At 41.4% G+C, this 16,713-nt stretch overlaps 1 protein-coding gene across 3 annotated transcripts in view; it reads right to left on the reverse strand.

Moving 5' to 3' along the window:
- The window catches only part of LOC117287880 (WD repeat-containing protein 60-like), an 86,679-nt gene that overhangs the window by 21,779 nt on the left and 48,187 nt on the right, over positions 1–16,713 (reverse strand). For 2 of the 3 annotated variants that reach the window (XM_033768473.1, XM_033768476.1), the window contains exons 18-19: positions 5,036–5,100; positions 2,055–2,106 (exon numbers count right to left, since the gene is read on the reverse strand). In XM_033768473.1, coding sequence (XP_033624364.1) covers positions 2,055–2,106; positions 5,036–5,100 — 117 coding nt within the window. The remainder of the gene's footprint in view (positions 1–2,054; positions 2,107–5,035; positions 5,101–16,713) is intronic. The other variant, XM_033768474.1, reaches the window with a different exon arrangement.

Here is a 16,713-nt window from a genome sequence, read left to right on the forward strand (position 1 = left end):
CACCTACACTGTTCGGTGTATTTTTCTCGTTGCTGATTTTGCATGCATTCCCCAACCACAGTTGAATCTCACTGATTGACAACACTTTTCTACGACAGCCCGTTCAATGTTTCAAGATTTCAGGCAAAGACCAAAGTGTGTCATGTCCTTAATTCCGGAGGTGCTGTATGCAGAGGATGATGTTCTCTTCGCGAATAGTGAACATGATCTAACTTTGGAGTTAACCAAAGTACATCTAAAACCAAAGTAATGTTGCAGGGTTTGCAATCTCCACTCCTACTAGCTATCGTTGGCTCCATTTTGGAGCATGTAGATTATTTCTGCTACCTAGGCTTAACTTTAACAAGCAAGCCAAGTCTTAAACTGAGATGAACTAGGGTATACGCCTCTCTTAATATTCATGCATGACGTCATAATTCTTACCCAATATGAGGCCATAGGTGCACGTCACCACCACTTGCAGTGGCAGTGCCTATGGCCTCGTTTGTGACGTACTCATGCATAAGACAGGTGTATTGGTAAGGCTGCCTTTGATCATCAGCAGACTTGTACATGTACGACTTCTAACCTTTGGACAGTTGTACAACGCCAATGACTGAGATGGACTTGACAGCAGCATAGAATGAATGATGACAGGATCCCTAAAAGCATCTTATTTGGCAAACTGGCTGCTGGTAAGCATTCTGTTGGACGTCCACTCCTCAGATATACATGTAAGGATTCAGTCAAGCGAGACCTGAGACACCTTGATATGTACCCAACACTTGGATGCATCTAGCTAAAGACTGTGAGATTGGTGCTGAACGTCTATGATCTATGCTGGAGGCAACATCTTGCTCAATGCCATTGCACCAACCTGGCAGAGTTAGTAGCCCTGGCGGCCTTAAACTTTCGTAATACTACTGTGACGTCCTGGATATCAGGGTCCATTTCTGGGGCGGAAAATTTTCAAAGCTTCATAACTCAAATCTTACCTGCAAAAAATTACTAATTTCAACAGACTCACACTCCATGGCAGCATATATTTTTCTGCGGTGGGTTTTGATCGTCAACTATTCTTCAAAAATTTGTCATTTTTATGAAATAATACAGCTCCCAACGTTAAGGAATGCCCATTTTTGTTCGTACTCTCACAGTCTGCCGTGTGTATGCAAGACGCGCAAATCTTGCTTTGCGTTTGCGTGTTAATGCTGTGCAGTCAATATAATGGTGACCAAGAATTCATGCGTCTTGCATCATGCGTCTTGCACGCGAAAGTCTACGCGTACGCATGGCAACAGACAACACTGTGAGAAAACGATAAAAACATGAATTTTTCAATGTTGGGAGCTGCATTATTTTACGAAAATGACGGATTTGTGTGGAATATATGAGGACCAAAACCCACCGCAGAAAAATGTATGCTGCCATGGAATGTGAATCTGTTGAAATTAGTGGCTTGTTGCAGGTAAGATTTGAGTTACGAAGCTTTGAAAATTTTTCGCCCAAGAAACGGGCCTTAAGAGTTAGGACTCTGTATCTGTGTACAGAGGAAGAGTCCTATATAGGGCTAGCAGAGTTAGGAGCTATATGTTGATGAGGACGATGCTATTATCTCTCAACTCCCTTGGATTATGTGATGCCAAGTATGAAGGTGCCTTCTGCCATCAACTTTACCAATTTACTCAATGGTAAAAAAAGAAGTAATCATGGTCAAGTGTCTTGCATGCAACCAGTTCAAAGCAATTCCAAACAAGAATAGACAGTCAAAGTTACATTTTTATATATTATTACTATTTTTCTTTTTATGCCGTACTGCTGGTTGCCCCCAAGTTGCCTAAAAAAAATTGTCTTTGGTAAAAAGGCTGTTAATATAAGTTTAAAGAATGTGTTTATACATGGGTAAGACATACATGTACTATTTGCAAGACATGTAGTAGTTCCCTGCCATACTTGCTGATTACTAGTAGTCTGGTCGTTCCCTTTACAATAATCTAATAGCTGCACAACAATTGCTACATGTACATTAAACAAATTTCATTGATAACTACATATCCTATAAAAACCAAACTTACCAAGATCTGTTGATGAACCTGCACTATCAGTTTGATCCAATTCAATCACAACCTGAAAGATACAAGTACATTGTACATTAACTTGTTTTATATCAAGAAAGTTCATCCATTCTGATTGCAAGTGGCCATGAGTAAGTTTGAGTGCGCACATTTATTTGACCTGCGGTCAACCACAGACTAGCAACGCAAATGCGCATTGACGAACTCATGGGAACGACTAACTTGGAATTCTAGTCAAGCCTTTTCGCTATAGTGTCACTGGTTCCCCTCTGCGCTTTACTATGCAGGGCTGGAATTTCATGGCGGCCACAACGGCCATTGCCGTCATTGCCCTTCAAGTGGCCGTGATGCCCCTTGAAGATAACCAAACATTTCGGCCAAGTTTGACGTGCCTTTTTTCCCCATGGCCGTAGTGCCCCTTTCACCTTAAATCCAAAATCCATCGCCGTCTACCGGCAGCTTGGCCGCGCCGCCAATTAATCCACACCATAGCATCCAGCAGAGCCGGCCATCAACGACCGAAGCAACTACAACACAACCAAACTTCACCAAGCGGCCTCTTTTCCACATGCATATAGTGCACCGCGGCAGGTACCCAGAAGTCAGTTTTTTTGTAACGGAATTTGCATGCATTTTTTCTCTGTGTCGCAAAGCCACCTGACTATTATTTTTAGCCGATGAACGTTTAGACTTATGTTCAAGCCAGATACTGTGGTTATTTCAAAAGGGCACTGTTTCAGCCAATAATGTATCAGCTATCAGGCAACTAAACTGCACAATCACAGACTTGGAACTAAGTCTAATAAACCTTGCGTTCAAGACTTTATAAAATTTAAAGGCAAGACCGAGCGGAAAGGATAGGAAAAACACCTGGACCCAAATCTATCGGGCGATAATGCACAAAGAGTTCGCGAGCAGTGGTTTTGTTTATGACAACAATATTTGCACAAAAATGTTTGCACAATCAGTCGATCTTACAAGAATAGTTTGTGCACTTGCCGATCGTCGTACGCAGGAATGGTTTTTGTGATCGCGTGCAAGAATAGTTTGCGCAGTTTGCCGATAGCGCAGGAATGGTGTGCACGCCTATTGTGTACGAATATTTTTTAAATACACAGTTCATCGTTTAGGGATGGTTTTGACACCCAAACACATTTAACCTCGTGAGCTTTAATGTTTGTGCCTTGCTTCCATTTTCTTGTTTGGTAAAAAAAGTCTGTTTGTGCCTTTCAAAATTTGCACCTATTGCAGGCCACTGGCCTTGCCCAAAAATGATGAAATTTGCACCTACTGCAGGCCACTGGCCTTGCCCAAAAAATGAAGAAATTTGCACCTACTGCAGGCCACTGGCCTTGCCCAAAAAATGATGAAATTTGCACCTACTGCAGGCCACTGGCCTTGCCCAAAAAATGATGAAATTTGCACCTACTGCAGGCCACTGGCCTTGCCCACAAAATGATGAAATTTGCACCTACTGCAGGCCACTGGCCTTGCCCAAAAAATGATGAAATTCCACGCCTGCTCATGTTAGAATGGAACATGCTGTTGGGACCAGTGAAGAAACCATAGGTTCCAGGCCGGTTCCAAACATGCCAAATGGTCGACCAGCTTGGGTTTCGAGTGCAAATGGTCAACCTTTAGTTAACCATTGTGCACACTTCAAATTGCTCCATGTTTAACCCTGCATTGTGCAATATACAATTGTTGCACGCTGTGATGGGGTCCATGGCGTTTTGTACACTCCGAGGGGGTAAAATGGCACCCGAGGCGAAGCCGAGGCTGCCATTCCCCCTCGAGGGTGTACAAAACCCATGGACCCCAGTCACAGCCGCGTGCAACAATTGTTTTGTTATACCTTTGTTTAATTGTTATTCCTATTCTCGAAGTTCTGTAGTCATCTTCAAACATTATTACGACGGACTATTATTGTTTAATAAGCAGATGAACATGAAACAATTCCTTCAAACCCGCGGTTGTTTCGTACACAGCGCTGGAAATCGACCAACGTTGGGAACGATCAAGGTGATGTACACCGGTGTACATCACTTTTCATGTTACCCGGCCTGTCGAGCCATGTAACATGCGTTTTTGTTGCGCGTCACATGATTGGTTCTCGACCAATCAAACTTCACAGTTTGTTACCGAACCGAGGTATAACAAGACCGTTTTTAAACACTATCACTAATCATGTCAGTCAACAACAACTGCCACTATGTACATCATATCAAAATTTGATAGAAATTAGACAGTGCAATCTCCATAAAATATAAGATTTTATGTTTTCTTCCATTAGGCTGTGTACAAATTGTGTCTGCAGGAAGTCCAGGCTTGGTACCTCTTTTGTAAATATGTGATATCACAGGTCACATTGTCTATAGGCCTATAGAAACTAAATATGTTTCCCTTGGAGCAATAGTTTAAACTTGACATATTCCTTTAAATAAGAGACCCTCTTTGTTCTCCAACAGTTTGTCCCCCATTCATTTCATGAATGAAAGTAAAGCTAAGACATTCTTACTCCGTCAAACATTCCATTGCTCTGTAATCATTCATATTCTTCATACTCGTTCTACTCAATTTTCTTGTTGTGAATCCTGTTGTGAGCAGTTTAGATACAATCTGGTAAAAACTGATTAGGAGTACCAACTAGATTGAGTGAAGGATTCCTCTCTGGGAGTTTGTCAATCTTTGAAGTTGTGTTCCATAGGAAACATTAAAAAAATCACAAAATTGTGAGAAAGGACATTGATGACTACGCCTCCATTCACCGATTCAATTGTACAATATGCGGTTCACATTGCCGAAAAAATCAACACTTTTGACCCCAAAAAGCATTAACTTGGTGATAACTAGTTGTCTTCAAACTTGTACCAACAAGATTAACATTTGATGTGAAACAAGGCAGTTTTTTTTTCTTTCTTATTATTTTCCCTCTTTTCCTTATTATTTTTTAATTACTTGAAACAAAGGAGACAACTTACCCAAAACTGAATCACACCCTGTTCATCCAAAGAGGCCAACTGGAAAGAAAGTCCACGCATGTCTTCTGCCATAAAGGAAATGAATTATTAATTAATGATAATAACAACAGTTATGTATGACATACAAGTGTGACAGAAATAAATGCATTGTTACAAAGGGAGAATGCCAGTTTAAATCAACATCATTTTCACATCACTCTAAAAGAATTTTCGGAAGGAACAAAAAATGGACTTTAAAAATATCATCCCTTCGTAATCTCTGCTCATATTATACCAAGTCTCTCTTCCCTCGACTGTCAATGTATTTTTGGGGCCAGAACTTTTGCAGTAGCAGCAGCAGTAGACTTGATTCAAGTCCCATTCTCATGTGAGAGGTCCCTATGCATATCCCTCGTCAAAATGTAGCTATGGTGGTCCCGAGAATGGGTGGTTTCTTACTTCCTGCATGTGGTTACCAAAAAACCCCCCAAATGGGGAGATGTACATGTACAAAACCACTGAGAGTGTGGAAACGCTGTCCAGTTGGTAAAATATTCACATATACACTGTTACATCACAGTGCAAATTGCACGCATCTAGACGTGGGGCGAGCTTGGTGAGGCAAACTCATCAACAAGCAAGGGGTGCAGGTATTATAAGTCGCTGAACTGCACTTCCCAAATATTAAAAGTTCAAGTTTTGCAAACAGTACATATTTTAAAATGTATGTTACAACTTATTACCTTGAATTCAAATGAACATTCAATGCTTTTTTATAATTTTATTAATTGGTTATGAACAAAAAGTATTTCAATCCTTAACTTAGTACTAAACCCCCATAAATAACAAATGAATGAGTCTTCTTTATTAAAGCATTTGATTGGATAACACGTATCACATGTTTACATTATATAGTCTAGACCAGATTAAAATAACCAACCTCGAGCGGCATTTTTGAGTCAAAGTTGGTAACATACCTGATTTAACTAATTTGGGGGTGCTGAATCCGAAAATGACGGATACCAAGGCTAATTTTTAGTCCTTCACCCTGAAAAATCAAATTTAAAACAATACAGAAAACCTAGCAGACGAAAGTATTTTACACGCGAAAAATACTCAGGTTCTGCTGTGGTTCGATATAGATGTTGTCTGGATACCATACAGGTCAGGTACCCGGTTACAGGTCAGATATCAGATACAAAGTTTTAAATGTACTCACACATTTATTTGAGCTATTTAAAGTGTGTTGGATAGATGTCCAATCAAATATCACTGGCAGATGGACTAATAGGTGCTTTCAATGTATTTTTGAAAGTATTTGAGTTGATGTTTTTTCTAATGAAGAGATATTTATTAGGCTGAGCATAATAATTTCGGCTACCTGTTGTTAAAAGCACAAAACGTTGATCTAATGTAGGCCTACACTACTTAAACCATAGAGTGTTCCTTGCTCTAAGCACGTATGGCATACCAGGTGTAGTCTATATTCAACAATGATATAGTAAATTGTATTGTATATCAATTTTTCAGTGGTCCCTGTTTTTGAACATGTAAATTTTTAGTGTTCACACTCATGGCTTGAAATTATATTACCAGTAAAAAAAAATGATTTTAAAGGATTTTGAAGCAGGTAATTATTCGTTTACAACTCTCCCCGTTTTAAAAAGCATGCTACAGAGTTAACAAACTTATCTAACTTTTCTAGGCTAACAATTTAACAAATAAATTCCAGATTGGGTGTTTGTTTGTTTGCAGAACGCATAGTTAGTCGTGTTTGTACAAACACAGACAACTTTCACACAAGAAGTTGATTAGATTCAGAAACAAATGACAACGAAATATGTATCCCCTCCATTGATAAAACAACAATCCACCCTCTCTGTTCAGCTGGGTGTGAAGAACAATGGTAAACAAATCTATCTATTTATCTGTATTATTACCGCTCAATTCACTTGGTATACTAGACTCATTTTTTTGTATTTGTCAGCTAGGACGGTTCCAAGCAACAGTTCCTAATCATTCATAAAAGGTTAGCAACCATAGTTTGGAATACAAACTGTGGTAAATTGGTTCGGAAACAAAAAGGTATAAGTCAAAAGACTGTTATAATTTTGGTTAAGTACACCAGACTCTTACTTTGCTTTTCCAGCATAATTTTATTAGGAAAAACAACATATTTTCAAACTTTTAAAAACAACTACAAGACAGATCTTTAAATTCAAACCCCACAAAATGAAAATTAAATTAAATTAAAAATGAACCTAATCGTAAAAATTTACCTGTGAACTTCTTTGTAATGTGATAGTGTAGGGTTTTTGATTAAGATGACTCTGTACATGTACATGTTATAGTATAGGGTTTCAGTTGTCAACAAAAACAAAAACAATTGACTTCCCAGTCAATGTGGATGCTGCAAAGGATGACATACACCGAGACAAATATGCCTCCTTGCACTAAGCTGTTGTGAAACCAATGCATAAGGACAAGAGTGGCTGTTTCGATAACAATGGCCAACACTTAATGAAATACGAATACAAGAAAGCTGACTATGAACATCTTCAGCAACTTTAAAGTCTTGCACCATGGTCTGCTTTCTTAGATGATGATGACCCCAATGCCTCTTGGGAAGGATTTACCGTAATTTTCGGATTATAAACTGCGCGGCGTATAAACCGCACTTCCTCAAAATATACAAAAAATATTTAGGTGTCGGCGTATATGCCGCACAGCGTATAAACCGCGATAAAAAAAAAAAAAAAAAAACTAACCTCAAAACACGGAAGTAAAGTACGCAAACCTGCCGCGTTACGGGTGATTTTTTTATCTCACACTTTCAGTCCTGAGTTATATTTTTTTTCCATCAACAACCCTTTTCAAGAATTTGTTGACCATATGTTTGAAAACTTCTTTGGCAACAAACTCTCCGTGAATCAAAGATCGGCCGACAACGCACGCCGAGAAACAGTTGAACTTTGCCCTGCATCGCATCGCCCTCTGTTGACAAAAGTTGTTCACGTTTGATTAGACTGGGCCCCGAGCCTCAAAGCGTGGGTCAAACGTTCAAGCTCCCCGTTGTACAATGGGCAGCCGCTCTACTCGATCCGTCCGAAGTCTAGCCAAGATTTCATGAATGGAACTATCGCCGGCCAATCAACAACGGCCAATCATCAAACGGCCAATCACCGCATGCGTGAACACATAGGGGCCGTGCTTGTTTGCGTCCTCTTTGTGGCGATGTGCAGTGACAGGCGGGCGGCACATCAGTCACTACAGTCAGTCTTGTATAGTTGCCGCAATGTGGGAGTTGCGTCGTAATTAAAGTTGAAATGTATTGAAGTTTACACTATTGATCGTAATTGAAATGATCTATTATAAGATAGCATTATTTTTGTAAGCTGGCAGCACCCCCTTTGCAGGACCACATAATTGTTTGTGTTGGATAATTATTGATGAAGTTACAACTGAAAATACGTTTATTGTTGTGATACTGAAAAAATCCAATAACAATTTGGAAAATTGACAAAGTTAAATCCTACTTTGTTTATAGGTAAGTGAGTTCGTGTTGCAATAAAAACTAACTTCAGACAGTGCGTGGACCATCGTTTTATCATAGGATTCGTCTGCAGAAGCAGTGAGTGATAAAGAAACAGTGCGAATATTTATATCCAATAGTGAGGCGGCATAACACAAAATTTAATAACAATCGTGCATTTTGTGATAAAAGCAAGGGATTTGGGATATAGGTCAATTAATATGGTACAAAAATATTTGGATATTGGGCCATTTCAATTTCTGCCCGTAGTGGCTTTGGCGGCCATTTTAAAAAATGGCCGCCAAAAGCCACTTTTATCTCTATTTTTAATGCAAAACCTACTTAAATGTGAGCTTCTTTGAGGCTATGATACTGTTGAACTGGTCTGCAAAGGTAGTGGCAACTATTAACAAGTGACTACGTACTTCCTTTAGAAGGAGGGGCCAATTTGGCAGCCATCTTTCAAAATGGCCGCCAAAAGCCACTTTTGTCTCTATTATTATGCAAATCTTCTTAAGGTGAGCTTCTATGAGGCTACGATACTGGTCTGCAAAGGTGTTGGCAACTATTAATAAGTGACTGCGCACTTTGTACGGTAGAGGAGTCATTTTGGCGGCCCTTTTTTTCAATATGGCCGCCAAAATGGCCGCCAAAAGCCATTTTTTTCACTATATTATTATGCAAAATCTTCTTAAATGTGAGCTTCTATGCGGCTACAAAATTGTTTAACTGGTCTGCAAAGGTGTTGGCAACTATTAATAGGTGACGACACACCTTCTTTAGATAGAGGGGTAAATTTGGCAACCATTTTTCAAAATGGCCGCCAAAAGCCACTTTTGTCTCTATAGTATTGTGCAAAATCTTTTTAAATGTGAGCTTCTACGAGGCTACAACACTGGTCTGCAAAGGTGTTGGCAACTATTAATAAGTGACTGCGCACTTTGTACAGATAGAGGAGTCATTTTGGCGACCAATTTTCAAAGTGGCCGCCAATATGGCCGCCAAAAGCCAATGTTGTCTCTATATCATTATGCAAAATCTTCTTGAAAGTGAGCTTCTATGCGGCTACGAAACTATTTAACAGGTCTGCAAAGTTGTTGGCAACTATCAATAAGTAACTACACACTTTGTACAAGCAGATAGAGGTGTCAAGCAGTTAGTTCCATGTCATTTGACACAGAGCTCTGCCACGTCTTACTGGTCGGCAAACTGAAGTGGGCCCACCCTCAATTATTCTGATACACCTCATGACCCAGTTTGCATCTTCCTATCTCTCCAAACGGCCAAATCACCTCAGCCTGTGCCTCCCCAATACGATGCTGATCCCGATGCTGACTCTCCTCATCAGTTCCTCACTTGACAGCCTGTCAGCCAGAGACGCCCCACACATCCACCTGATAATTCTCACCTCTGCTCGTTCCATCTGCTGGATGTGCCCCACCCCCATGGGCCATGTTTCGCAGCCGTACACCATGAAGCTTCAGTCATCACAGGTCGTGTATTACCTGGCCCATCATCTTCAGGGGCTGCGCCGTTGGTGTCAATTTTTTTTTCCATCCACTCCTCATGCGCGATGTCAATGCTGCACCCAGCATGTCACCCAGTTAGCTCATACATGTCGCCGCAGACCTCTGGACCCGCTTCTCTCTTCCTCACGCTGTGAACTATCACCCCGACATCTCTTACAGGAGAACGTGACGCTGGCAGCATGAAGACTACCATCACGCCACCATTCCCACACACACCACAAGGCCATACACCAGAGCTTGTCATTGACCCATCCCTGACTTGACTAACCCTCACCTTGGTCTTCCCAGCACTGATCTTCAGACCCAGAAATCTCTCCATGTTGCCATCTTTGCCTGTAACTGCTCTCTTGTCTCTGTTATAAAAACCAGGTCGTCCGCCATGTCCCAGGCAACTCGGCTCACGTCTTTGTGACACCACATCTAAACAGTAGCAAGCACCAGGGGGCTCAGTACCGAGCCCTGATAACAACCTTCACCTTAAAACTCCTACTATCCCCTGTGCCTGTCCTCACCACCGTACTAGCACCAAAGCACAACATCATCACAGCTCTTGTCAGCCATTCCTTCCCAACCCGCTTCCTTGGTACCCAGTCAAAAGCCTTCTCAAGATAAACAAATCTGAGGTATAGCGTCTTATTCCTGGCCAGAAATTGTTCCTGCATGGCAATGACAATGGCATCAGTAGTTCCTCTCCCGGCATAAAGCCAAACTGCATCTCATCAATCTCCACCTGCTTCTTCAGCCATACCTCATGTACTCTCTCCCACACATTCATCGCCTGATCCAGGATCTTGATTGCTCTGAAAGAGCCACACTCCAAAGGGTCACCCTCGCCATGAACAGGGGAACCAAGATGTTGTGCTGCAAATCTGTGGGAATGTGTCATTCTGCCAAAATGCCGTCAACCACTATAAGCTGACACCTGTAGAGGCCTTCAACTTCTCACCAACCATGACACTCCGGATAGACCAGCGGCCTTCCCAGATTTGGTGAGCTTCAGAGGAGGCAAAAAGGACCCTCCACACTCCACTTTCCACCTCCCTGTCTCACTCATTCTCCACATTGAGAAACCGCTCTGTGTATTTTCTCAACACCTGCTGGTGACGGATAGTGAAGGTCACTATCCGTCACCATGCTACAATCGTCATTATTGACACCGTTCGCACCAGTCACATCCTGCCGCTCCTTGCCATCTGCTTGGCAATCATAAAGAAGTGCATTATATCGTCACCACTCTGTAGATCCACTGCAAACTCCCTTCTCTTGGCATCGTGTGCCATCCACACCTGTCTCTGTGATATCGGCTTTGCCTCGAGAATGGAGCACTGACCTCCTAGTAAGAGATTGCAGACCATATTCAGAGTGTGCAACATGCTAAGAAAATGGTTAAGAACAGTTCAAAGGTTTCATCAGAGAATGTCTTATGGAAAGGTCAAACCTTCAACGATGTGATCCATCCAGTAAGCTGAAGCTGTTTAACGCTTTACTAAACCAACCACCATGAGCGGAAAGCAGCAGATAACTTCACTTAAATCTGACCTGGCACTCTTTTCGCTCAGTTGCTCTATATTGACTGTCAGAATAGATACGGAAACCTGGAAGAATTTTGTTGACACAAGAACCAAGCATTTCCCCAGCACTCTATGGTGGCAGAAACCTGTATCTATGTACCAAAAGTGATCTTCTTGTGTGCTTGGAACAATTTAGTGAGGAACACTCTGAAGCTCCTATGACTAGCAGCGTAGTTCTTGATGGATCAGTTATCATACTGATGATAAGGCCTGCTGCAGCTATTAAGGACTTTGAGAAATATACAAACAATACCTTCATTACAAACATTTACCTCACAGTTTCATAAAGCTTTTTTTGGGGGGTTGAACAAAGAATTGACTAGAGTGGGATTCGAACCAACGACCTCCGGATTAACGTGCCGGCGCTCTACCAACTGAGCTATCTAGCCCTATATTGGCGGTGTCCCTATTTTGTCAATATCTTTGTTCGGGGGTGCCAGTCAGAAGCCATACAACCGTTAACTGACGTGTAGCCAGGGATCACACCCAAATTACGATACAACCTGGGAAGCGGCAGCTAGGGGATCACCTTAAGGGGATGCGACTTTTTGTTTCAGATATCAATATAAACCACAAGGGCGTCACGTGTCGATCTGGTATCGCATATATTGACAATTTCCTGATAGGTACAGCTAGAGCAAAGAATGAGAAGGGCATACGCAGACGTGCAGTTGCAGAAACTGACATACCAAGAATTTGCAAGAACGTCTTCGTGTAGACAGCATCAAGACAGAGCTCTTTAGATTCCTGTCTCATGCTTCTCAATCCAGCACTTCCTTTCACCAGATGGGGCTGGACCGAGACAGATGATGGTCTGTTTGAACCGTATTGGAAAACACTACCAGATGCCTCCCAAGCCTGCTATGAACTCGTAAGATAAACCTGCAACACAAGGTTGTGTGGAGAAAAGTGCACATGCATCATATCTGCATTTGAATGCACAGACGTGTGTGTGGAATGTGAAGGGGCCTTGCTGAAAAGTTGATTTGAACTGACCACAATGGGAGATCGTAGCTTCAATATTTCCATCATGGTTGTGAGCCCCTATGGCCGAATAATAGTACAGCAATCCCGACATCGAAATTTTTAGTTGATAATGACTAGTGAACCATTTTTTAGGTTCTTGAGAAACAATCATAATATTATTGTACTGATCTTAACATAACTTATGAGTTAAAGGGGTGTTAATATTTAAAAAAAAATTGCAATTTTTAATTTTGATTGGATAAAAAGGATAGGTTTATCATTCCAGAGCTTTTTGCTGAGTTTTTTATTTTGCTGTGTTTTTATTATGTGAAAAAGACGATTGCAAAATGGAAGAATTTGATGACAAGTTGCTAAATACCCCCCTTAAAGATGCAACATACCCCTTTAATATGATTTTAACATTGCTTAAATTATTAAACAATCATTTCAGAAGATGTTAAGTACTTTTTAATGACATTAGTAAATGCTGGTGTTGATTTGTATGCAAACATGCCCCTAAAACTAGTATTTGGCGGTCTTTTTTGGTGAAAAGTGGCCAAATGCCCCTTTAAGATGCAAAATGCCCCTTTAATGTGCTTTTAACATTGCTTAAATTATTACACAATCATTTCAGAAGATGATAAGTGCCTATTAATGACATTTGTAAATTCTGGTGTTGATTTCTTAGCCAATATGCCCATAAAACAGTAGTATTTGGCGGCCATTTTTCAAAATGGCCGCCACGGCCCCTAGGGACAGAATTTGCGATGGCCCAATATCCAGTTTTGTTCAGAATACTATTCTCTACATCTGTGCCAAATTTGATGCTTTTATCACAAAATGCACGATAGGTTAGCTATGCCGCCCCACTACAAGGAATCCTTTGCCTTCCGTTTTGTTTAAATAGAAAATAGACAAAACCAAAACCAAACAGTCCTTTTCAGGGCTACCACAACACAAACGAGAGTATTGTCTATGAGTGTTGTTTCTGTTTACAATGTACATTATATAGGAACATTTTTTAAACATGCACAATTCCTTTATAAAACATATTGTATAGCGGTGGTAATGCGCTACCTTATTGTTTGCGTTATCACAAGGACAGGGGATTCACTTTTATTAAACATCGGGAGTAGACGGGAAATAAGGTTGAAATGGGTCTTTCAATAAGGGAATTAAAGAAAAGTGGTTGGCCGGTGTTTCTCCCTCCCTTTTATTATTGTAGTCCCACAACGAGGATCCACAACAGATATTGCAACGGCGGACGGACGGACGGACGTAGCGTACGTAGCGTGTGTGTAGAGTAATGTATCCTGCAGCGTGCACATTAAGCACATGTACACATGCGAGTTCGCAATCTGTTAAATGCGCTGCTCAATGTCGAGATTGCACAACAGATGTTGGTGGCACCGTAATGAGCGATGTTCGCCGACGGGTTGCGCTACGCCCTCGCATTTGCGCCGCCTGGAAATAAAATTCCCAATGTTACTGGACTCAACAATCAGGGCAGGTTGAACACGTTTTGTTTGATCCCCCGAAGCGGCATAGTTCTTTACGTACGTCCATTCACCATTCTGCTGTTGCGTTGTGCGTGGTTGAGCTGAAGAAACCGCTGGCCGACACGAGTGTAGCCTGGATGTCTGACGTCAGTATACAAAGATCGTGGGATAAATAGACAGGGGACGAGTCTATTTCGCTGAGACACGAGTATAGCTTGAATGTCTGACGTCAGCATGTAGAGATCGCTAGGATAAATAGACGGGCACCAGTCTAGTCTAACCCGAGTTTCGCTGAGAGGGGGAGCTGAGGGCGGTTGATAAACGTTTTACAAAGGAAACATGGAATACAATTGTGGTGGGATTTTCAACAGGATTTTGTCATCACACAGGCAGGTTTTTGTTATCGTTTAAGAAAAAAAAACATTAATTAGAATATTTTACAAACGATCTTTCTTTTAAAAAATGCCGTTTTTTCTCTTAAATATTTATACGTCGGCTTACAAGCCGCCCGGAGAATAAACCGCAGGAGTTCAAAAAAATGTCAAAATCAACATATAAACCGCGGTTTATAATCCGAAAATTACGGTAGTGACATCCTAGATGCAGCCGTACAGGACAGCATCCCACGATCGAAGCGTCAGCGCAAATCATCCCCTTGGATAACAGCAGAACTGAAAAAACTCATCTCATTAAAACACACCCTGTTAACCAAAGCAAAACGAATAAACTCTCCATCTGCCTGGCTGAACTACAAACAAGGTAGGAACAAAGTGAAGAACTTGACCAAATCTTCATATTGGAGTTATGTCAATCGCTTATTTGCTGCATCCGACAACAAGAGAAGCTTCTGGTGCTTTGTTCGGGATCAAAGAAAGTCCAAATGCCCCGCTGCTTTTCAGTCTGCCGGTAAACTCATCCATAAGCCGGATGAAATCGCCCAAGCCTTCAATGACTTTTTCACCTCTGTCCATTCTCCAGCTGTAACATGCACCGAGACCCCTCCGTCGTGTTCCCTGCCAATACCCGAGCTGCCTGAATTTACAGTTACCTTTGAATGGTTGACTAAGGCCCTATCTTCATTGTCATCTCACAAGGCATTTGGTCCAGATCAATCTCATCATCAATTGTTCGAGCTGCAAAGACCCCACTTGTACCACCATTACTGCGAGTGATGAATTTATCTCTTATGAAAGGCTCCGTTCCTAAGGTTTGGAAACTCTCACAAATCACCCCAGTATTCAAGGCCGGCAGTCGCAACTGCGTTAGTAACTATCGACCCGTTGCATTAACATCAGTAGTTTGCAAGGTATTGGAAAGAGCAATAGCAGAAAATATTAATAACCATATGAACTCTTTATGTCTGGTTAATGAGAAGCAGCATGGTTTCACAGCTAAGAAATCATGTGTTACCAGACTCATCAATGCAACTCATGACTGGGCAAGTATTCTCGACAAGCCACATCCACCTCGACTTGACATCATCTTCCTAGACTTCAGCAAGGCTTTCGACCTCATGCCTCACCACATTCTTCTTAACAAGCTGGCTCGTAACTTTAACATTCGTGGCCCCACGTGGAACTGGCTGAAGTCTTTTCTCACTAATCGACAACAGCGAGTTACCTACCGTGGAAGCGTCTCTTCTTGGGCACCAGTAGCATCTGGAGTTCCTCAGGGAAGTGTCCTCGGTCCGCTTCTCTTCAACCTTTTCATAAGTGACATCTCGAAAAACCGATCTGCAACCTCTCTTCTTTTTGCTGATGACACCCTCATTTACCGGCCAATCAAAACTCCAGCTGATGAACAATCTCTACAGTCTGACCTTTCTATGCTCAATCAATGGAGCACAGAAAATGGTATGAGGATCAACAAAGACAAATCAAAAGTGATGCATATGTCTCGCTGCAGAACTCCCAACGACGAGCATCTTCCTCTTTACACACTGCAAGGTAGTGCTCTTGGTGTTGTATCTTCATATTATCAAGTTGAACTGGAACGATCATGTCAATACTATTGTATCAAAAGCAAACAAAACTCTTGGTTTCATTTGGCAGATTGCTGGTGGGTCATCTTCACATGCTCTTCGGTGCCTTTACATATCGCTAGTTCTGCCTATCTTACAGTATGGATTACCAGCCTGGTACCCATACACTGCCACTTTATCAGCAAAGTTAGAAGGGGTACAACGTAGGGCAAGCAGAATGTGTTTGAAGCAACGGCCAGGTGACATGCTCATGAGGAACGTTTCAAATCACTCAACTGGATGAGCGTTCATTACAGGAGACAGAAGCACATCATTGTTTTCACCATTAAGTCTTTGTTTGGACTTTGTTGACTGCGATGCCATAAAGTGTAACACTATAATCAACACCCGCCATTTAGACTTGACCACATTTCACCATCACTATGCCAGAACTCAAGCTCTTAAGTACACGCCAATTCATTCATTTCCTCGGTTATGGAGCAACTTGCCGTCATACTTAAAAGACTCACTTATCCTGGATACTTTGAATGTTTTTTGTAAAAAATTATCTATTTACTATCATGACCTTCAATCCCAACAAACCTACTAGTTTTTGTTTTGTTTTTTTGTTTTTAGATCCGT

The sequence above is a fragment of the Asterias rubens genome, chromosome 3 (assembly GCF_902459465.1).
Source record: "Asterias rubens chromosome 3, eAstRub1.3, whole genome shotgun sequence".
Classification (NCBI taxonomy): Eukaryota; Metazoa; Echinodermata; class Asteroidea; order Forcipulatida; family Asteriidae; genus Asterias; species Asterias rubens.